Source organism: Canis lupus, chromosome 34, assembly GCF_011100685.1.
Source record: "Canis lupus familiaris isolate Mischka breed German Shepherd chromosome 34, alternate assembly UU_Cfam_GSD_1.0, whole genome shotgun sequence".
Classification (NCBI taxonomy): Eukaryota; Metazoa; Chordata; class Mammalia; order Carnivora; family Canidae; genus Canis; species Canis lupus.
This window is the reverse complement of record NC_049255.1, coordinates 33985037-34008301: the sequence shown is the minus strand read 5'-3', so window position 1 is coordinate 34008301 and position 23265 is coordinate 33985037. Positions and strand designations below refer to the sequence as shown.

The 23265-nt window shown below is 37.6% G+C and overlaps 1 protein-coding gene and 1 long non-coding RNA gene across 14 annotated transcripts in view; both read left to right on the top strand.

Annotated features, from left to right (window-relative positions):
* Positions 1 to 5030, top strand: part of MECOM (MDS1 and EVI1 complex locus) — a 553056-nt gene extending 548026 nt beyond the window's left edge. For all 13 annotated transcript variants that reach the window (XM_038583828.1, XM_038583823.1, XM_038583822.1 and 10 more), the window contains one exon: positions 3398 to 5030. In XM_038583828.1, the coding sequence (XP_038439756.1) occupies positions 3398 to 3410 (13 nt within the window). In that variant the 3' untranslated portion in view covers positions 3411 to 5030. The remainder of the gene's footprint in view (positions 1 to 3397) is intronic.
* A 6723-nt stretch (positions 5031 to 11753) lies between these two features.
* Positions 11754 to 18210, top strand: LOC119867456. Its single transcript, XR_005383597.1, has 3 exons — positions 11754 to 11938; positions 13695 to 13807; positions 18038 to 18210. It is a non-coding gene; the product is annotated as an uncharacterized LOC119867456 (long non-coding RNA).
* Positions 18211 to 23265: the final 5055 nt, after the last annotated feature.

The following is a 23265-nucleotide window of genomic DNA, read 5'->3' as shown; positions in this document are numbered from 1 at the left end:
TCTCTTACTTCTGCAGAGATAGTCCACACTGTTTGCACCTATTTCTATATTACTTCAGAATGATTTTCTAATTGCTTTGCATCTGTAATTTTTGTCAACCAAATATTGACAAATTATCTGTCAATGTTTTCAGACTGCTGGAAAGTGAATCCTGCCCTCTGTTTTTTGTTTTGTTTTGGTTTCTTTTGGTCCCTCACTGTACCTAGTTGATTAACAAGTCATCTGATTCTAACATTCAGGAGCAAACTGAGGATCAGAGATGAAACGAGTTGCCAAAAGTCTACAGCAACTTACCAACAGATCTGGAAATGAAACATATTAAGTTTGAATTGAATGAATGAATGAATGAATGAATGAATGGTACTCAAGTTCCTTGGGCTCTACGGCATTCTGTGGAAATGAAAATAAATCCATTTAAGATCCCTAAATGCCAATTAAGAGAGCCTCAGTTCTTTTATTGTAAAATAAAGGAAGTCGGTATTTTCCGCCGATGTCCACACTCAACCAGATTGTTCGTTTCATTCAGGCCAATTACAAAAAAATAAATAAATAAAAAGAGGAAGAATGGAAACTTTCTGTTATTACCATATTTTTTGGTCACTTTGGCCCAATTGTTTGATCTTGAGCCCATTTTGGAGGTGGCCTGACATATCAAACCATGTGACTCCATTGGCTTGTACATTTGGAAATGATTTCCTATTTGGCTGAGATGTTTTGGGCTGCTCTTAGCAGCAAATGTGGTCGTCTCTCAACTAAGGTGGGAAAAGCATTGTGCCAGTGGGATAATACAGATTTTTAAATATCAGTCAATTCAGTAAAACTCTTATGATACCCTCTATGGTAATAGGTAAAATGAATGTTCTTTGTGAGTTGAAGTAGAAGCAGCCAGCCTCAGCACTGGAGTTGCCAGCTATGTGAACTTGAGAACATCATTTCATGGCTGTGGGTATTGTAGAATGGGGTGACTGGAGGACATATCTAAGATCCCTTCCTACAGTATGAATCAATGGGGTTAAAAATTAATTGTTCAGTTTCTAACATTAAAAGTAAACTCACCATCATAGACATCTCGTTTTTATCTGGACATAACCATTAGAGGTAGCTAGCATTTTTTTTTTTTGAACCTTTGGTATCCCATTCTTTCTTCCTAATTGATCCGAGAGATCCTTGGGGATCCAGGCTTTCTTTGTTTTTTTTTAAAAAAAATTTTTTTTAATTATTCCACCAAAATGCTTATAAGACACACTACCTAAAAATTCCTGAAACTGTCAGCAGTGATTGAAAGCAGAAGGGTCAGAGAACCTAGAGATAATAGACGTGATATATTTCAGTACCGGCCTTGTGACAGCAAGTCCCATCAGCAGAAATACTAGCGTTTTGCACTAACTCATATTTTTCATGTTACTTGATCACGTTATATATATCAGTTTAACAAATGGTCAAGCCTTTTGGCAAACTGACTTTATTTCATGAGACTTTTCATTCATTCATTCAGTTGTTCTTAACTGCCAGTCCCATGTGCAGGGCACTGATCTTGGTGGATGCAAATGTTTATTCTGATTACCAAAAAGCAAACATTCTGTATTTCCATTTCTAGAATCATACCATTTTCTAGAATCTGCATAGGGACAGATGATTCACTCAAAACACTCACATATTTCCTCTGTGATTTTTATATTGAATCCAAGATAGTTGAACGATACAACAGCGGCTGCATTCTGCATAGAATCCTCTTTGAAAACCCTATCCTAAAAATTAATTTCATGCTAATAGGTACTATTTATGTCTGGCAACCTATGTTAGTGCCTGTAATCCCTCATAGCCCTTGGAAGCATGTTTTCGTTGTTATGATCACCATTTGATACAAGGAAAGTGCCCTTGAAAGGCTAAGCAACTTGCCCAAGGTCACTAGTTGAAGGTCACAGGTTTGAAGGCAGGAGTCCAAAATTTTCTGTGTATTCTTTTTTGTTTTTCTAAATACTGGAATGGATTCTGTTAAAACCCTTTCAGAACATTCTTTATTGTGATCTCTGCAAGTGGGTACATAATAAAAATAAAGTTCAATGCTCACCTCACTCCTATTTGAAACTCCTCAGAGAACAAGGACTGTGTGTTGTCTATCATTGATTCCCTAGGACCTAGCACAGGGCCTGGCGTAGAGTAGATGCTTAAGAAATATTTGTTATATGTCTGTTGGGATTTCGTAGAGGTCCAGAAGGCAAATTGCATACATAAAAGTCAAATGTGTACATTTAGAGCAATGACCCAGCAAATCAGAATCAGCCCACAAGGGCAGATTTTCTAACTGAATGCCATGATTACGGAAGAAACCACAGATTGGCCACATGTCTCAGCATGACTCTCAGAGATGAAATTCTGCTTAACAACAGAGGCATTTTGTCTTTGTTTACAGACAGTGGAATGTCTTTGGCAGGACTTTAATGATTCCACTTCAGCAGCATTTTGACAAGCAAGTTTAGCAATGGATGAGACCAACAATAGCAAATCAACAGTGAAAAGTTCACTCACAAGTCAAGACCAAACATTTTATTTGAATATTTTACTTGGCAGCAAAGGAGGGATTCTCTGAACAGTTATTTTGAATTGACATGATAATAGGGAAGAAAGAGCACTTCTTCACAGAGCATCGCCATGCCCCTTCTGTTTGGCAGACACTGGAGTACAAGTTGGTTAGAACATTGTTGGGTCTTGTGTTTTGTTTTATTTTTTGGTAGGGCTGACTTGCTCTACCTTAGCTTTCAGGGTCTTTGGGTGTCAGCCTTGAATATTTCGAATGTGGAGGGAAACCAGAGAAAGGACATTGGATTACAAGCTGGGCACCAAATCAGTAGTTGTACCTCAGCCCCCTCCACTATCGAGTTGAGTGACTGGGCAAGGGGTGTCACCTTCGGTGCTCTGATATGAAGTGCACGAATCAGTGGGACTGTGGCCTCTACTAGACTCCAGTGCCACCCAGTGCCATCAAGGCAGGTCTATATCCTCTCCATATTTCCAGTTTCAGTCGTAAGCACGCGATAATGTTTTTGGCGAGTTGAACAAGTGCGTGAACAGTGGATGGAAGAGTGTATTCATGCTTGGGCAGGGGGATGACTCGTGTTTCTCAGTGGAGGCCCTGTTGACATTTTTGGTAGGACAGTTCATTTTTTCCCCCCTGTAGAACATGTACCTTTGTAGGCCCTAGACACTGAAGGTCAGCAGTAGCATCACATCATTACAATGACCAAAAAGTGCCCCACGCTTTTCCAAACACATCCCTGAGCGACGCTCCTACTCCGAGTCCCTTCTCCTCCCTAACATTCACCAACAGCACAGTAGCCTTCAAATGAAAAGTGATGTTTTCCAGCGCCACTTACTGAGTCTCTCCTTTTTACCCCAGGCATATGCTATGATGTTGTCACTGTCCGACAAGGAGTCCCTCCATTCTACGTCCCACAGTTCTTCCAACGTGTGGCACAGTATGGCAAGGGCTGCAGCGGAATCCAGTGCCATCCAGTCCATAAGCCACGTATGACATTACCAAGGTCGACCAGAGTGGGACCAAGTCCAGTAGTAGCATGGCTCTTTCATCTAGGACTATTTAAAAGACTGCTGAGCAGAATGCCTTAGAAACCTGAAGGGTCACCCATGGAAAGTCTGGTGACCTTAAACTGAATGCTTAAAAAAAAAAAAAAAAAGAAAGAAAGAAAGAAAAGAAAAAAGAAAAAAAAAGAAAGGAAAAGAAAGAAAGAAAAAAAGAAACTATTTATTCTCGATATTTTGTTTTGCACAGCAAAGGCAGCTGCTGACTTCTGGAAGGTCAATGCGACTTCACGTGCGATTCGGTGAGAATGAGCAACTTGCCGGGCAGGAGGCGCCCCTGGGTTGGCCCTGCCCTGGGCTGTGGGGGGCGCAAGGGCTGTGGGGAGGGCGGCATTGACACGAACGAACACTCCATGGAAACTGAATTCTTGTTTTGTCCAGGATCACCTGACACATGATTGGGAACAGTTGCTTTTAATTAGAGATTTAATTTTTTTTCTCTTTGTTAAAGTTTTATGTAATTTAACCCTTTGAAGATGGAAGTAGTTGGATGAAATGCACACTCGATTGATTATTATAGAAACTGATAACAGGGAGTACTTGTTCCCCATTAACTTTTGCCTTCTTAAGTACATTGTTTAAACCTAGGGAAAAAGGGTATGTGTATATTGTAAACTATGGATGTTCCAGCGCTCAAAGAGGTTAAGTCAGTGAAGTAACCTGTTCATCACCAGTACCGCTGTACCACTACACTAATAAAATGTTTGCCAAATCCTTGTAATAACATCTTAATTTTAGACAATCATGTCACTGTTTTTTAATGTTTAATTTTTTTTTGTGCGTTGCGTGTATCATGTATTTATTTGTTGGCAAACTATTGTTTGTTGATTACAATAGCACTGTTCCAGTCAGCCACTACTTTCCGACGTCTGAGGCACACCCCTTTCTGAATTGCAAGGACCAAGGTGACTCGACCTGTGTATGGGAGTGCCACATGGTGTTTGGCTTTTCTTAACATTCCTTTTTTGTTGTTGTTTTGTTTTCCTTCTTAATGAGCTAAATACGAATAGATGCAACTTAGTTTTTGTAATACTGAAATCGATTCAATTGTATAAACGATTATAATTTCTTTCATTGAAAGCATGATTCTTCTGATTAAAAACTGTACCCCATATTTTATGCTGGTCGTCTGCAAGCTTGTGCGATGTTATGTTCATGTTAATCCTATTTGTAAAATGAAGTGTTCCAGACCTTATGTTAAAAGAGAGGTAAATAACAGACTGTATTCAGTTATTTTGCCCTTTATTGAAGAACCAGATTTGTTCTTTTTTTTTTTTCCTTTTTTGTTTGTTTGTTTGTAATCTCATTTTGAAATAATCGGCAAGTTGAGGTACTTTCTTCAAATGCTTTGTACAATATAAACTGTTATGCCTTTCAGTGCATTACTATGGGAGGAGCAACTAAAAAATAAAGACTTACAAAAATGGTTATTTTTCTCACTGTGTGATATTTTCTTCTTGTGCAATTTTAGTTCCTCTTAGGGATCCAATGATTTAAAGATATGATGTCTGGGGCTCTGATGCCCTGGTAGATACATGGAATGTAAAACATGTGTGTACATTGTTTTTGAGATGACATAAGGATAGACCCTGACCCACAGGGAGTTGGGATAGCTCTGACTCATTCTTCTGAACTTTCTCCATGTGGTGCAAAGTCAGGGCTCATATGCAACACCACAGGGTCCTGGGTCTTACTCCATGTCCACAGCATCCATTTGAGTTAGGACATGGAGCAACCTACCGTTTTTCTACTCAATTTTACACAGTACATCCTAAAAGTTGTTCTGATTTTAATTTTTGCTTTTAATTCCACAAATGCGGTTAACTGATTCATAGAACAAAGCAAAACAAAAACCCTTTAACTTTTCTATATTCCTTCTATGTCTTTGTCCACATGCCGAATATCAGTTTTTACAGTTATAAGCAGAGTGTAGACATATTGTTATGTTTTCTTTCTTTACTGTGACCAAAAATAAAGGCTTATTGTTACAAATTCTTCAAATTAATAATTTAGCAGTTGCCCCATATTCCATCAGGTTTGGTGTACTATAATTTCTTCAACTATTTCAATTTTGTTGAAAACTTAAGCTTTCTGATATTCACTAATGTAAGCAATGGAATTTTAATTTTGATGCACAAAATTGTTTCTGTGTGTTCATATATGTACATACAGGGTTGAAATGTGAGGAGGGGTATTTCCATATGGTAAATTCTCTGGTTAGGAAGTAATTATGAATTTTTTTTTTGCTCCTTAAATATGATGTCAATTGTTTTAGAATATGGGAATTCCATTTTGGCTGAGTATAGAGGTTCTAACAAGGCTTGAAGAATAAATAAGTATGACATGTAGAAATAGGTCCAAACTAATTTCTCCATTCATTTACTCATTCGTAGCCACACTGCCAGATGCAAAGAGAATCTCCTCACATTCTTTCTAAATAGATGTCAGTAGTATAAGAATTAAATATATACAGTATAAATGTTGATTTTTTAAATAGAAAGTATATACAAGAAAAAACATTCAGGAAATCTAAGCTATAAATGTGGTCTATAAAGAGGGAGAAGAATCTAGTAATGGGGATGTAAGGAAAGTGGAGATCTGGAACATGCTGTGCATTTTTCTTTCTTTAAAGAATATACCTATAAATTTTGAAGCAGTTTGAAACCTCTTAATGCCACTAAATTCTTGTTAGGCTTTGAGCAGGACATTTCAGTTGTTTGCTAATACTTAGTCCCTCCAAATTCCAAAAAGGCTTTCAAGCCTTACATTTCTACTGTTTTTTCCATTTGTTTTCGCCAGCAGTCCTCCACCACGTGCCCCTATGGGGACTGGTGAGATACTGTGGAGACAGTATTGGATTTGGAAACCCCAAGGCCTGGGTTTGAGTTCTGGCTCCACTGCTCCACTGGCTCTGAGGTCTCAGGCAAATCACATAGCTCTCAAAATCTCATCTATGAAACCAGGATAATAATATTTGCTTCTGCTGCTACTGCACTGGGTTTCTGTGAATGTCAAAAATCAAAACACATTTTTGGAAATATTTGGTAAAAGTTCTGCACATGCAAATCATTTTATAATTTTCCTAGTTGTGATTAAGGACACATATGCATATATCTATACATATCCATATACATATGTGTGTCTACAGACCCACAAACACAAACACTATGCTAACAGAAAAACTTTAGGATGTAACAAATCTACTCTAGATTATAGAGAAGTAGACAGGGACGTTTTCTAGAAAAAGTAATGAGATATTTCTTAATAAATATGCATCTTTGAAAAATAAAGCTCAGTCCTTTGAAAACATGAGCTATTCAGTATACTAGTTGAGAGCTCTCAAAAAATTTAAGGACAGTTAAAGCATATTCAAAGAGCAGTCATATTCATATTTTTATTTTCAGATAATGTCCACCAACCAATCTTATTTCTGTACAGAATAAATGAGTTATCCGTCTTTTAACTGCCTGTTCTGCCAAGGTCTTGCTGGGAATGTGCACATCCATGACCTCAGTTGGCCATCACCATGGGCCTGAAGTAGGCAGCATTTCTTCTGTTTCACAGATGAGGAAACCGGAGCTTGGAGAGTTTAAGGACCTCGCTCAGAGTGAACCAGCTGGGAACTGGCTGGCTGAGATTCCAAGGGTGTCTGGCTCCTTGGCCTACTCTTAGCCAAGGGCCTCAGACCTCCTGATTTAGGCTCAGCTAATGAAAATCCAAAAAGGAATGTTCCAAATCAAAGAAATGTGCCCACAGAGAGTAACGCTGTCAGAGATGCAAATGTGCCCGGGAGACATGTAGGCGTCAGAGTGTTGGCTGTAAAGAGTTTGAAAGGTGAATGCCAAGCACTGCGTTCCAAGCTTTTTCTATTCAGGTTATCTCAAGTCAGAACCAGCAATACCAGTGCTTTTTTTGAACGGTCCTAAATGCTTCCTTAATGAGAGAAGAGCCTTAGTAATCTTGTTTGCAAATTCGTAGCAGGTGGCTTGAGTTTCCTCCTTACCCTTTTGGAAAAAAATGATTTACCCCAAACCTACATTTTGAAATTATTAACATGGAATGAATTAAGCCCTTTCTAAAATGGTTAGCAGACTCATCATGAGAGAAAGCAAATGTAGAAGCAAGTGCTGTTAAGAAGTTTGGAGAGCCAAAAAAAAAAAAAAAAAAAAAAAAAAAAAGAAGAAGAAGAAGAAGAAGAAGAAAAGAAGAAGAAGAAGTTTGGAGAACCAGCCAGCTCTTACCCAAGAGATTTAGGCTGAGATTAAATTGTCTATTACATTTCCCAGAACCCATTTCTGATTATAAGAGACTGTCCTTGGTGCAACATATATTTAGAAAAAGGATGCAGGATGGCTACTACCAAAAAAAAAAAAAAAAAAAAAAAAAATTAGAAAATAACAAAGGCTGGTGAGAGGGTGGAGAAATTAGAACCCTCGTGCACTGCTGGTAGGAATGTGAATTGGTGTGGGCACTATGAAAAACAGTATGGAGAGTCCTCAAACAATTAAAAATAGAACTGCCTATGATCCAGCAATCCCACTTCTGGTCAGATACCCAAAAGGAGTTCAAAGCAGGGTCTCAAAGAGATATTTGTACACTCATGTTCGCAACAGCCAGAGTGGAGACAACCCAGTGTCTGTCGATGGACAAACAAACAATATGTGGTATATAGATACAATGGAATATTATTCAGTCTTTAAAAAGGAGATTCTGATATATGCTTATAATATGGATAAATCTTGAGGATATCATGCTAAGTAAAATAGCTAGCCATAAAAGACAGATCCTGTATGATTCCACTCAAATGAAGTACCTAGAATTGTCAAATTTATAGAGATAGCAGAATGGCCATTGCCAGTGGCTGGGGACAGAAGGAATGGGGAGTTGTTTAATTGATACAGAGTTTCAGTTCTGCAAGATAAAAAGAGGTTCAGAGATTCATTATATGACAGTGTGAATGCACTTACCACTGCTGAATTGTACCGTTAAAAGGGTTAAGAAAATAATTTATATGAGGTGTTTCTTACTATAATTACAAATAAAATAAAATCCTGCTCTACCTACAAGTTTCTTTAAGCTGAAAGAATCTGTTTGCAGAGAAGCAAATTACCAGGGAGAGAGAAAGCTGAGGAATCAGGCCTAGGACATAATCCAGAACGAGTCAGTGAGCCACCTCTTAGGCTGTTATCACCAAGATGAATCAACTACCACTATATTCAGTCTTTCTTGTCACTCTGTGTCCAGGTTAAAATTCTAGGGATAGGCCATGAAATTGGCCCTACTCGAAACTCTACTTGATCAGAGCACCATTAAATGCATCTAAAGGTATGGGGCACAAAAGGCCAGTTCCCGTGTAACTAAATTGAGAGACTCCTCACAAATAAGTGGGAATGAATGAAGGATTTCAAAAACAATCTTCATACCACTTGATGATAAGAAAACTAACCAATATGTAAGGAACAATATTTTCAGGGATGGACACAGGATTTGGTAACCTTAAGCGTCATCAGAGGGATAACTCGACAGCATGTACAAAATTAGGACTACTCCAGAAAATTGAAGGACGTACAATCCTCACAGGAATAATTGTTCCAGAAAATTCTTCACGTGAAGATTATTGTTGTCGTGTGTGTGTGAGTGTGTGTGTGTGTTTGTTTTTAATGCTCCAATCATGACTCCTGTTGACAGTTCTACCAAGATTGCCAATAAAATTGTAGCCAAGTAGCCATGGGTTAACCAGAATGAAAGCAGACTGATTCATAAAAGGATTTGCAAACTTCTATGGGATGCATGCAATAATCGCAGTCAGTAAGAACCCGAAGTGTTTGAATCAAAAGCACTTAGTAAATCAATGTCTAGAAAGGAAATCAGAAACCATTCTAAATTTTTAAAGCAGAGAGGGATTTAAGGCAAATGGTTGCATTAAAATTCACTAGAAGCTCTGAAAGAGCAAAAGGAAGAATAGAATGTAAACCAGAGACCAGGATGTGGCCTGCGCCTCTCCCCTCTTCTCCCCCAGAGTCATGGGAGCATAGCTAATGATGCCGGTGCAGCTCATAATGCGCCTCCACTGTGGCTGCTGAAACCTCTGGTGCTGCCACTTAGGGAGTCAGCCTTCCTGCTGTTTCTCACTTCCCACCAGTGCCTTCCACCACACCTCAATAGAAGCCAGATGAGGAATGAGCTTTACCAGCATCCAGGCCCCAGTAAAACAGAGGAACAGTGGGAATGGTGCTGACTACCAACAGACCATATCTGATATAGGACCAGCTAAACTGGACATACATACTAGATTAGTGGAGAAATCCTCCGCTAGCTTCCCATTGGTCTTAGAATGGCTATCAACATACCAACATGGCCTCCAGGACCCTCCAAGACCCACCTTCCTCTTTATGCCTACCTCTCTACTCTGGCCCCACTTGCCTGCCTCAAACATGCCAAATGACTCTCAGTCACCAAATTCAACTTCACTTTTAAGGATTTCACACATGGCAGTCTGTAAACTTGGAACACTCCTCTCTTGTCTCTCAATGGGGAACCACCCCACAAATGCATTCTTAGTTGATTAACTTACTCTTCAGATTTTAACTTACCTGTTACTTCTTCAGAGGAACTTTTCCTGAAACCTTCTACTCTCCTCTATTAATGTAAATGAGCAGTCCTGTGGTAGTCTCCCACCAAACCATTTATTACATATTTCATGCACCTGTTACAGTTTGTAACTGTATTCATAGCCATGAATAACTTAAGATCTCTCTTCCTAAAATCTTAAGATCCATGAATGTACTATGTCTGCTTTGATCAGTGCTATACCTCCAGTGACAAGCACGGAGTATGGCACAATGTGACTACTCTATACGTTTTTTTTTTCTACATACATCTTATTAAATTAATGGACAAATAAATGAGTTGACTGAAAGGATGTATATCACACCAATGTCAGCGGTTACCTCTAAAATTGAAGTTGAAAAACTAATTTTTTATACTATAGGGTTTTATTTTAATGCTTTCAATAAGAACACATTTTTCTGTTTAAAAAAAAATCTTTTTTTGAATATACCTCTTGATTAGGAGACTCCCAATTCTAAAAATTCATCCTGAGAAGCTAGTTAGCATTACACACTCATATTTGTATACATGGATGTTCATTAAAACGTCAATAATCAAAAGTTATTATCAGCATAGAAGTCAAACAAAAGAGACATGTGGAGGTCAGCTGCTGTGTTTGCATGCCCATGGTTAAGAACCTGGACAGAAAGTCCTCACATATGAAATGAACAATCAAGTTATGGTTGGCTGAAACATTTTACTAGTTGGTAGAATTATGCATGAATTTTATTTGTCTTCTGTTTTTTTCTTATTTCCATTTTTACATTATCTAAAAATAAATGTGGTACTTTTTAAATAGGAGGAGCATTATTATAAAAACAAGCAAAAAACTTTCTTGCAAATTAAGTAAATAATACAAAGAGAACAAAAAAGAGGTCTTATCCAAGAGAGTGACGTGGGTGAGTTGGTTGAGGTCAACCTGCCCAAGATACAAGTGACAACAGGAAGATCTACAAAGATTAATGATGGTTTTATCCAAGGTCCAAGGTCACACAGCTGGTTGGAAGTCCAAACCCACTGCTTTCTGGAACACTATGGTGTGAACCATCATCTCAGGAGGAGTAGGGTATGAACACAGTGAGGTAAAATCCTGGTATTTGACAGGGAGCTTGGGTCGAGGGTTTTTATAATGAGTTCAAGTGTTAGATTATATCCAAATATGTTCAATTCGATACCATGCCCCTGGACCCTATTTGAACTTGTTTTTTATGTGTTATAACACAAAAAAAATGTCTTGAAGGCTATAAAGTTACAATACACACTAAAATTATTATTATTTTTTTACACACTAAAATTAAAGTTACAGTACCTGTTTCCCATATGTTGATTAATGTTCATTTCATTTCAATTTGAGACTCTAACTACTCATTGGAAATCGGGCTCCTCGAACTAAGTGAATGGTGATGAGCCCATATAGGCAAGAAAGGAGTGGTCAAAGGCATCTTGTGTCAAAATCATGCTCCAGTTTGACATCTTAGAAGACAAAATTGACTTTTAATATTTTCTCTACATTATTGCTCTGCAGGATAACATTTTGGCTTCTTCCAGGAGCATCTTTAAATCAGAGTAAATAAATTGGAAAAACAAAGAATCAGAGATTTCCCCAAAGAAGCAAAGTTAACAAGGCTAGCAGGAGGCCAGCTAGTGTCGTGACCTTGTTAAAAAATATCTCCTCACCACCACCATTAAAGTCATCTTGGTCTATATAGTCACATTCTTTTCACGTAAGGTAAGATTTTTCTAGAAGCAAGGACATATTAAGTGATTTTGGTCAGTATCATTGTGAATTAGTGAATCGATCCTTTTCTCTGTGGTAGCAAGGAGTGGGGATATTTTCCAAAGAGGTGGGAGTGGGGTGAAAACAGAAGGTAAGGGGACAGATTGGAGGCCCTTTCTGAATGGAGAGCCAGGGTCAGCTGAATCAGAGAGGGTGCAGCAGTCTGAGCATTCTGTTTACCTGGGAGGGGAGAAGGTACCAGAAGGGCAAGTGGAGAGTGCAGGCTTTTTGTTTTGCTTTGCTTTGTCAAGGACCAATTCTTGCATCAAAGTTCACTTGCTAAAAACAAAAGTTGTGAACTAGGGTCTTCCACTGGACAGATTAGAAAGAAAATAACAGAAGAATAAATTGGGAACCTCAATGAAGAATTTTTGATAAATAATTTATTGTGATAGAAATATTCAATTAGCTCTCTGTTTGTTAACTTCTTTTGAACAATGACAACAAAAAATATGGATAAAGACTTGTAGGGGCACCTGAGTGGCTCATTTTGATAAGTGTCTGCATTCAGCTCAGGTCATGATCCCAGGGTCCTGAGATCCAGCCCCAGGTCAGGCTCCCTGCTCAGTTGTTAACTGGGGAGTCTGCTTCTCCCTCCCTTTTGCTGCTCCCCCTGTTTGTGCTTTCTTGTGTGGCTCTCTCTGTCAAATAAATTTAAAAAATAGTCTTTTTTTTAAGGATAAAAACTTGCATTATTTAACTATGAATTTCTTCAAAATGGTCTTTTTGGAAAAGCATCCCCCTGTTAGTATTACTAATTTAGTGCCCATCATTATATAAAAATGGGTGACACTTTCCTTATTGTTCTTTTGTGTACTTGAAATCCATACTTTTCCTCTTTGCAGTCTTTCAGTAAGTCCAATACATTTTGCAGAATTAACTAAAAAGTAGTTTCTAGCTCTATTCATTTTCTCCTAGAATGCCATCTAAAGATATAAAAAAATTAAAGAATAACTAGGGAAAATGGGATTTTTTCAATTAATATTTTAATATTCAGAAAAGATTCAGAACTATCTCCTAGGCTTGATTGGCTACCACAGGTTTTGCAAAGGCAGCAGCAACACCGAGAGAAAAGATGGGAAATCTTAGCATTTTTGCCACAAACTAGCTGTGTGATCTCATGGAAGAACAGTGGTTCCCAAATTTAAACCATTATCACTACTTTTTCACTATATCTCTATACCATCAGTATCGTTAAACTTAGCATTTTTCCATCTTGATTCATTTTTTTCTTTTAAGAGAACATGACAATAAAAGTTACTCTCCATAAATACCACTTAATCATAAAAATAAGCACAATGAAAACCTATAATATTATTAGATTTTAACAAGTTACTTGCGGTTGACATATTGCTTCTGGAGCATACTGAAAAACATACATTTCTTTTTTAAAATATTTATTTATTTATTCATGAGAGACACAGACTGAGAGAGAGAAAGGCAGAGACATAGGCAGAGGGAGAAGCGGGCTCCTCGCACCGAGCCTGATAAGGGACTTGATTCCAGGACCCCAGGATCACGCCCTGAGCTGAAGGCAGGTACCCAACCGCTGAGCCACCCAGGGGTCCTGAAAACCCACACTTCTGCTAGAGATGTCCACATAACTAGTTCCATCTAATGAATGGAGAGAGAGGTATACATAGCACTTCTGGGCCAAATAATTTAACAACAGTACTTTCTATTTTCTTCCTCTCATGTGGCAAAGAAGAAAGCTGTAGGATTTACCACGTGCAGCAATAAGATAGTAGAGCCTCAGCCCTGGTTCTTCAGAAACAGTGGCACAGACCTGCTTCCATTCTGAACACTACTACATCCAGTAAGGTATGAACTTAGATTAAGAACTATACTTTGGGGACACCTGGGTGGCTCAGTGTTGAGGGTCTGACTTTGACTCATGATCCCAGGGTCCTGGGGTGGAGTCCTGCGTCAGGGTCCCCGCAGGGAGTCTGCTTCTCTCTCTCTGATTATGTCTCTGCCTCTCTGTGTCTCTCATGAATAAATAAACAAAATCTGTAAAATATTTTGATTAGCTCAGACATTGAGACTCTAGGTGTCTTAACCTATTTTGATTAAGACAACACTGTGGCCTGCCTAAGACTGTGGTGTCTTTGTCTACTTGCTCTTTATTAAAAAGGGGGAATATTTGGAATTATGAAAGATGTTAGAGAAATATGAGCTCTAATTTCAGACTTTCTTCTTGAGAATAATAAAAAATTTAAGAATAATTAAAATAAGAACGATTTTCTTTCATGTACTTCAAATCTATCCCTATGCCTTGAAATACACTGGGCAAAATATGCTCTCATTGATCCTTATTTCCCTGATCAGAGAAATAATGGAAAATAATGTTACATGACATCATACAATGTAGCACACAGATATTTTGAACAGCAAGTATTTATTTTGCGCTGTTCTAGGCTCTGGGGGAACATAGGAAACAGAACATATCTTGGCTGAGGCAAGCCTCTGAGCTTATGACATTCATGTAGAGACCTGAATGGTGGAGAAAAGTCCTCCATGAAGGAATGATCGAGGTGAACTGAGTAGCAGTTCAGAAGGAGCTTGTGTAAAAATCCTCAGACACCCTGATATGAGCAGCAAAAGAATGGAACTGGGGAAACCAGATAAACTAGGGAAAAGAAGTGAAGTGTCTCAGTTGGATTATGTTTTAGAGGGAGAGTCAAGAAAACTTACTGATGGTTTGGCCTATGGAGTTTTTTGAATAGTATCTAAAATAATAATTATCATTTATTAAATTCTTAGTATATATTTAGCACTAGGATAATGCTTTTATTTCTTTTAACCATCACATAATCTTATACATGAGAGAGACAGTATTATCATTGCCACTTTATCACCTGGGAAACTGAAGCTAAAGAGGTTAAGAAATTTACCCCGGATTAACCATTAAGTTCAAAAAAGAGCTGGGAACCCACCCAGGTATATCTGACCCCAAAGGCTGTGAACTCTATCACTTTTCATTCTGATGACAAGGGATGCTGTTTCACTTTTCCACCAAATAACCAGCAATTACATTTTTCTATATCAATTGAATCCTGTTCTTTGTGTTTTGAATATTTGGAATTTGCTCACGAAGACAGCCTAAGATATCCATGTGCTTAGGATTTTGCCTGTGTAAACAGAATACTTTGCAGAGGAATGCAAGGGTTGAGGGTTGCATGAACAGCCCAGCTATGCAGAGTAGGATGGATGCCACTTAACTTTGAACAATTACTCACATATGTCTTGAGCATGAAAACTATTTGTTGGTTTCCTACAATTATCCATGGAACAGTGCAAGGTTCTGGGTCACTTCATGGTAGGTGGTTGCTTTCCAAACAAAGTCATTTCTGTGTGTACATGGGTTTGTGTGAGCACGAGGGGGCAGGGAGGGAACGAAGAGGGGCAAATGAAAAAATAGATGGATTAGAAGTTCACTAGTGGCATGTGGCACCATCAAAGTTGGCTTTGCAGTTAATTGCAGTAAAATGTGTTGTAGTAAGAGGAAGTGCAGCACAAAATGGTTTGAACCAGACACGTATAGATAAGGATTGCAGCTCTGTTATTAGCTAATGCGTTACTATGGAGGGGGATATAGTAGTTATTACATAGCAGGGGAAAGGAGAGCAAATATTTGATGCATATGAAGAGTTTGGTACATAACCCATGTTCAAGTAACAGTAAATGGTCCTATATTGAGTTTCACTGCAATCTCTCCTGGTTTTTTTTTTTAATTTTTGTTTTTTTATTCATCTTTTTGCATAGACTGTATCTGCTCGTGGTAAAAACTCAAAAGTTATAAAAGAAATTATAATAAAATATAAATTTTCTTTCTTCTCTTGTGTCCAAGAGAAAACATGGTTCTCCTTCACAAATGAATCCTGTTATAAGATTCTTAATTATCTTTTCAGAAGATGTGCATATTACTCCTTTTAGTTCTCCCTAAAAGAGAACGGTAGCATACTACATACTCCTGGATCTTTGAAATTTACTTTACCTTAGAGATTGTTGCGTACAAGTTCAAATAGAGTTCTCTTCTTTCTTTTCTCCTTTTCCCTTCCTCTTTGTCTTCTTCTCCTTTTTCAAGTATGGAATATCCCATTTTATCATAATTTGATCAGCCAGTTTATTTGAATAAACATGTAGGGGTTTATCAAGTATTTCACTGTCGAGAACTTAAATGAATATCCTGGTAAAAAGTCACAAAATGGCACGGTCAAAAGTATGAGCATTAGATTCATCTCTAAAGGGTTGTCATCAGTTTATATTCTCATCATTGTTTCCCCATACCAAAACATCAAATAATACAATATTTTGATCTTTGCCAATCTAAGATGATAAAATTTCTGTTTGTTTAAAAACTACTAATTTTTCTTTTTATGAAAAGTATGTTTAGTTATTGATTCCTTTCTTTTGTCTAGATTTTTATTGAGTTATTGATTTTGTTTTCTAAGAAGCTCTTTAATTAAATAAATAGCCTTTTACTTGTGATATTAATCATAATTTTAACATCATTTGGGATCTTCTGTTTCAACTTGCAGAGATTATTTCTGCAGTGAAATTCGTTGATGTTTTCTTTTTTCTTTTTTGATTTGCTCATATGTAGATAGAAATTCCCATTCTAATTATTTTTAAATTTTGTTTTGTTCCATCCAGATTCCTTTTGTTATAAGGGATAACATAGGAACTCAATTTAGTTTTCCCAACACCGTTTAACAATAATTGACCTTTTTACAACTGACTTCAAATGCTGTCTTTTCATATAGTAGATGTCTATATGAATTTGGTTTATTTTGGGGGCTTTTACTCTTTCCAGTAATCAATTGAGAAGCCATTAACATGCTATTTTAATCAATATGGCTTTTTAATAAATATTATGGTAGGGTCAGAGTTATTTTGTATAATCATGTGAGTTGCACATGGCTCATTTTCAGAATCATTTTTTATGTAAACTATAGGGTTAGTGAAGGTACCTTATCTCTCACTTGCAGGAATTGTTCAGGGCATAGCCAACACAACTAATGAGCCAATCCCATGCAATTTTTTTAACTTTTACAGAATTTTCCAGCCATTACTGATTGCTTTTTTCTTTTTTTGAGGAATTTTAGAATCAGCTTTTAGAATTTCAATAATTCTTATTGGCCTTTTTTTTTTTAACTGGGACTCATTCAATTCACAAATTAATTTAGAATTGACGTCTATCTTACACCATGTCACAAATTAAAATCAAATCTAGGTGAATTGTATATCTAAAAGTAAAAGCTAAACAACAAAACTTGACATAACATATAGTTGGGGTATCTTCATGACTTTAATGTAAAGAAATTTTCTTAAGTGGGATGCAGGGTTCTAACTGAAAGGATAACTGGTTAGAATATTTTGTGCTCAGAATATATAATGCACCAATAATCAATAAGAAAAGGGATGGACAACCTCAATAGAAAAATAAGCAAGAGAGTTAATACACTTCACAAAAGATGGTATGTGAATATTCAATGACCTCAAAAATCAAGGAATACAAATTAAAGCTTTAATGAGATAAACTAAAATTAAAAAGACTAACATTATTAGGGGTTGATAAAACCTGGAGCAATGATAAGTTTCACATGTTACTAATGGGAGCACAAGTTGGTACAACCATTTTAGAAAATTGTTTAGGGATGACTGGGTGCTCAGCGGTTGAGCATCTGCCTTCAGCCCAGGCATGATCTTGGAGACCCAGGATCCAGTCCCACATCGGGCTCCCTGAATGGAGGCTGCTTCTCCCTCTGTTTGTGTCTCTGTCTCTCTTTCTCTGTGTCTCTCATGAATAAAAATAATAATAATAATAATAATAAAATAAAAAATAAAAAAAGAGAATCATTTAAACATTATCTATGAAAATGGAGTACAAATACTTCCTGCTTTTTGAAAGTTCAGGTTAGGCCACTTTGCTTTTTCAAAATACCTACATTAGTACCTATTTCTGCTAACTAAAAGAAATCCAGAAAGGATTTTCCAGTTTTACAAAAAAAGGTGAAAATTGAATAAGACTCATTATTTGTTTTGCAGCGAGCCCTTATAGAGGCAGCACACACCGCCAGAAGTGAGAGTGGCACCAGCAAGCTCCTTCCTTAGGAACTACACTCAGCATCTCAGCATCAAGCTGCCATAGCTTTGCACTGTGTCTGTGAGCCTCTGTGCTTTTTGTGCGTTTGTTACCAAGAGGTGTCCTAAAGTATCAGAAAAACCTGAAAGCCTTTTGTGAGTCTGCGAATGCTAAAAAATTTCCAGTACAATTAATGGTAATTGCTTTTTTGTTGTAGTTCATTTCGGCTTACAAAAAGTTTTATAGGAATGCTCTACCTTCAGATAACAGGGGAAACCAGTATATGCTGTTCCTCATGAGTCAGCTACTCGACAGAAATATGTACACATATGTATCATAATTCATGTACGAATGTGTTCACAGCGGCATTATTCATAATAGTCCAAACTGTAAACAGTCCAAGTATCTATTAGCAGTAGAATAGATAAATAGACCAATGACTGTGGTATATGTAGATAGGTAAATACTATTTAGTGTTTAAAATTAATGACTGCAGCCACACGGGATAACATGCATGAATTTCATAAAACATAATTTTAAGAAAAAGAAGCTGGATGCAGGGCACCTAGGTGGCTCAGTTCATTAAACCTCAGACTCTCGATCTGGGCTCAGATCATGATCTTAAGGTCCTGGGATGGAGCCCCACAGTAGGCTCCCCACTCAGCAGGGAGTCTGCTTGTCTCTCCCTCCCTCTGCTCATCTCCCCCACTCATGCTTTTTACCCTTTCTCTCTCTTTCTTTTTCATAAATAATTAACCTTATAAAAAAAGAAGCTGGATGTAAGAGAACACTTACTGTATTATTTGATTTATGTAAGTTAAAAAATGGGCACTACTGTTTATTGATAGTAGGAATGAGACTGGTGGTCGCTTTTGTACAGGAGGGAAGGATTCGTGACATGGGAAGTGGAAAAAGTGACTTCTGGGTGCTAATATGTTCTATTTCTTGACCTAGGTGATGGTTACAGGGGTGCAGTCACTGTATGATGATTCCCTGAGGTAACACTTATGATATATGTCATTTTCTATTTGTGCATTAAAATACACATACACGTGGGGCACCCAGGTAGCTTCAAGTCGTTTCAGTGTCTGCTTTCGGCTTGGGTTGTGACCTCAGGGTCCTGGGATCCAGCCCCACATTGGGATCCCTGCTCAGCGGGGCAGCCTACTTCTCCCTCTTCTTCTGCCCCCTTTTCTGTTCATACTCTCTCTCTCTCTCTGTAAGTAAAGTCTTTAAAAAAATTTAAAAGTAGATATATATGTATTCATATATACACATATAGTTATAGGTTTTTACCTTAATCTGCTTATTATGAATTATTATTAACTTTTAAAAGTCAAATTACTTTATATACCTTATAATAAATATTTTTTAAAAATCCACTGGCCTCCTGACTCTCTTTTTATGTTTTCACATGCACATCATTTTAACTCCTTTAGGTGTTTAAATACTCATTTGTATTATTTAAAAATAATATAAACTATATTATATAAACTATAATTTATAAACTATAGTTCATAAACTATAACTAGTTTAAGTTTTAGATGCTTTTCTCAGATTCCTGCTATGGAAAATAAGAATTTAGCTTCCCCATATAATCTCTCCATACTTTTTCTTCCTATCTTCCCAACATAGGTTTATGACAATTACTAGATACCTCAAAACTAAGGGTTGAAAAATTATAATAATGACTATATTTTATATATGCCTATATCAATATTACTCATAGCTGACCCATGCATTACATTTTATTTTTATTAACTCTTTTTTTTTTTTCCTGGAGTTAATGCTTACCCTAAGGTCTCTAAATTCTCTTCTAAACTTTTAAAATCTGTTCTGAGAGTTCTTACTACTGATTTTTTTTTCTAATTTAACATATACATTCCCTCTGAACTTGTTTTTCGTATTTATTAAACTCTGAATCATTTAACTATTGTCATTATATTGAAGACTCCTCAACTGGTTATAGTAGTGTACAAACTCCACTCATTATTGTTCTCTCTAAAACTTCCTTCCATGATGTTTCCTCTATATTTTGGTTTACTGAATCATCTTATAGAGCATCCTTCCTCTCCCCCAGCTGTCTCATGGAACCCAAGGCTGTCAGTTCCTCCTCACTATGTTCTCTTGTATCTGACCCAGTACCTTGGTGCTCCTTTTTTCTTGCTGACTCTACATTGTTCTAGTCCTTTTTGTTTCTGGTCACTTAGCTGGATGATCAAGTAGACTTCTGTCTGATTTCCCTGGCTCCAGTCTGTCCACACTCCCATCAGGCCTTCATCAGTAAGTTTATTTTTTCAAATCACATGTCTGATCTGATCATATATTTTAAATACATTTACAATGTCATGTAAAAAAAACAAAATAAAATATGAGATACAATGGGGGAAATTTTTGTGATATCACGTTAAAGTGAAATGTCAAAAACAGAAGTGTGTATATATAAGTTGTAATGAAAATTTTATAAAAGCATATACATTGTAAGAAAACACATCCAAATGTTAATTGTATATATAAGGCCTGGAGGGATTTGTGCATCCCCCAACCTGCATTGAGGAAAAATACTCAGTAGCATGAAATTATCTATAGGCAGAGGCACAAAATTCCACCCCAGGAAGTCTCAAGGTGCTTCATAGACACCAACATGAAGCCTACAGGGTATGTAGTTCAGTGAGGCAGACAATGGAGGGAAACACATTCATGACAAAAGAGACAGCAGTCTAAGAGTCCAGAGCCATGAGAAAGAATGTCGGGTTCAGGGAATTGTGAAGAACTGTTTGGATAGGGAGCTGGAAGCAGCTGGGGAGGAAGTAGCAGATGAGGCTGGAGAAGTTAGATGATCTAAATCCCTAAAGCTTTGTGAAGACTTTGGATTTATCCTGTAGGTCATCATGAGGAGCCACTGAAGAGTTTAGCAGTGCCAGAATGTGACCTGATTTAGAATCCAGAAAGCTCTCCCTAGGAGAAAAGACTGCAGTGGTCAAAACTAGAAATTCACAGAACAATTAGTTTAATCGTTCTCAAGCTCTTGTAATTGTTATACATAGTAAAAGAACAAAAAATGAACAGCAAAAAAACAAAAACACACAACCTCCCCCTCTTTGAAACAAATAAAATCAATCAAATAAAACTTAAATTGTAAATCAAGTGTAATACTCTGATTCACAGTAATATATATATATATATTACTATATATATTTGGTGTTTGTCTCCATTTCTGGCACCGAGCTCCTAAAACACTTGGACTGTCCTAAGTGATGAGAATGAGAAAGTATTTTTGTTATATTAGTGAGGAGACTTTAGGGAGCACCTAAAGGTGGGGCCTGGTTGCCCATGGGGCCAACTACGTGATTAGAGGGTTGGACTTTGCGGTTCTACCCCCTGACTTCTAGGGAGGGGAGAGAGGCTGGAGGTTGAAGCAATTACCAATGGCCAATAATTTAATCAGTCGTGTGTATTAATGAAGTCTCCATAAGAATCCAAAAGGATGAGGTCTGGGGAGCTTCTGGGTTGGTGAACATGTGGATATTCGTGGAAAGTAGTTAGCTTGAAGAGGGCATAGAAGCTCCGTGTCCTTTCCCAGTACTTAGCCCCACACATCGTTTTCATCTGGCGGTTCCTAAGTTATATCCCTTTGTAATAAACCAGTGATCCTAAAAAGTAAAATGTTTCTCTGAGTTCTGTGTGCCAATCTAGCAAATTGATTAAATGTGAGGAGGGAAGGTCCCTGAAACCTATGATCTATAGCCACTTTGTCAGAAACACAAGTCCCAGCCTGGACTTGTGATTGGCATCTGAAGTGGGGATGGGGACAGTCTTGTGGGACTGAGACCTTAACCTATGGAATTTGATGCTATGTTAGGGTAGGTAGTGTCAGGATGGAGTTGAATTCTAAGACACCCAGCTAGGGTTAGAAAATTGCTTGGATGTGTGGGAAAACTTCCCCTCACCCCAAAACACAGAGTGGAATTAAGAATTGTACTAGGTAGTGCATATAACCTATATATCTGTACGTATGAATGCGCAAATACACAAGTATAAATGAATCAAAGTTTCAATAAACAGAACTTACTTCATGTACTTTATCCTGATATTTTCTTTTTTTTTATTATTTTTTTAAATGTCTTATTTATTCATGAGAGACAGAGAGAGAGAGAGAGGCAGAGACACAGGCAGAGGGAGAAGCAGGTTCCATGCAGGGAGCCTGACGTGGGACTCGATCCTGGGATCTCAGGGTCACGCTCTGGGCTGAAGGCAGGCGCTAAATAGCTGAGCCACCCAGGGATCCCTATCCTGATATTTTCTATTCTGTTTTATTTTATTCATTTTTTAAAGAGTGCTGGCCCTGATCCAGTACAATAATTTGATAACCACTAATAGGTCTCATTATAGAGCATGATAACTATTGAACTTGGGGGGGGGTATTATAATAATCTATGGGAGAAAAGGTGAATATGTGTCAAAAGCTAAACATATCCTGAGAACTGTCTGGAAGAATGGAGAAAAGGGACTGGTAGGCAATTGGGATTTAAAAAGCAGTGTCAGTAGTAGTTGGTGAAGGATTAGATATGACACATAAAGAAAAGAATATTCATGAATAATTCCATATTTTTGTTTGAAAAACCAGGTAGATGGTAATGCCATTTGTAGAAGTAAGGAATGTAATAGGAGACACGTGTGTAGGGGGGTGAAGAGTGAGTAATTAGGGATCCCTGGGTGGCGCAGCGGTTTAGCACCTGCCTTTGGCCCAGGGCGCGATCCTGGAGACCCGAGATCGAATCCCACATCAGGCTCCCGGTGCATGGAGCCTGCTTCTCCCTCTGCCTTTGTCTCTGGCGCTCTCTCTCTCTCTGTCTCTCAGTCTTTCATGAATAAATAAATAAATAAAATCTTAAAAAAAAAACGATTAAGAGTGAGTAATTAGTTCAATGTTGGCCATTTTGAGTCTAGGATGCAAGTGAGACATTTAGATGATACTGCCAATGCAAAGAATTGTCTGGACACAGGAAAATGGGTGTAGGACTGCGATACGGGAAAAACGTTGAATGAGAAGAAATTTAAGATTAAGGACAGAATTCTGCGAAATATTACCATTTAGATGAGTGATGACAGACTAGACACCCAAGAAAGACAACTAAGAAAGGGCAGAGACAAAGGGGAAACACAAGGAGATGGTTGTGGGATGCTGAGG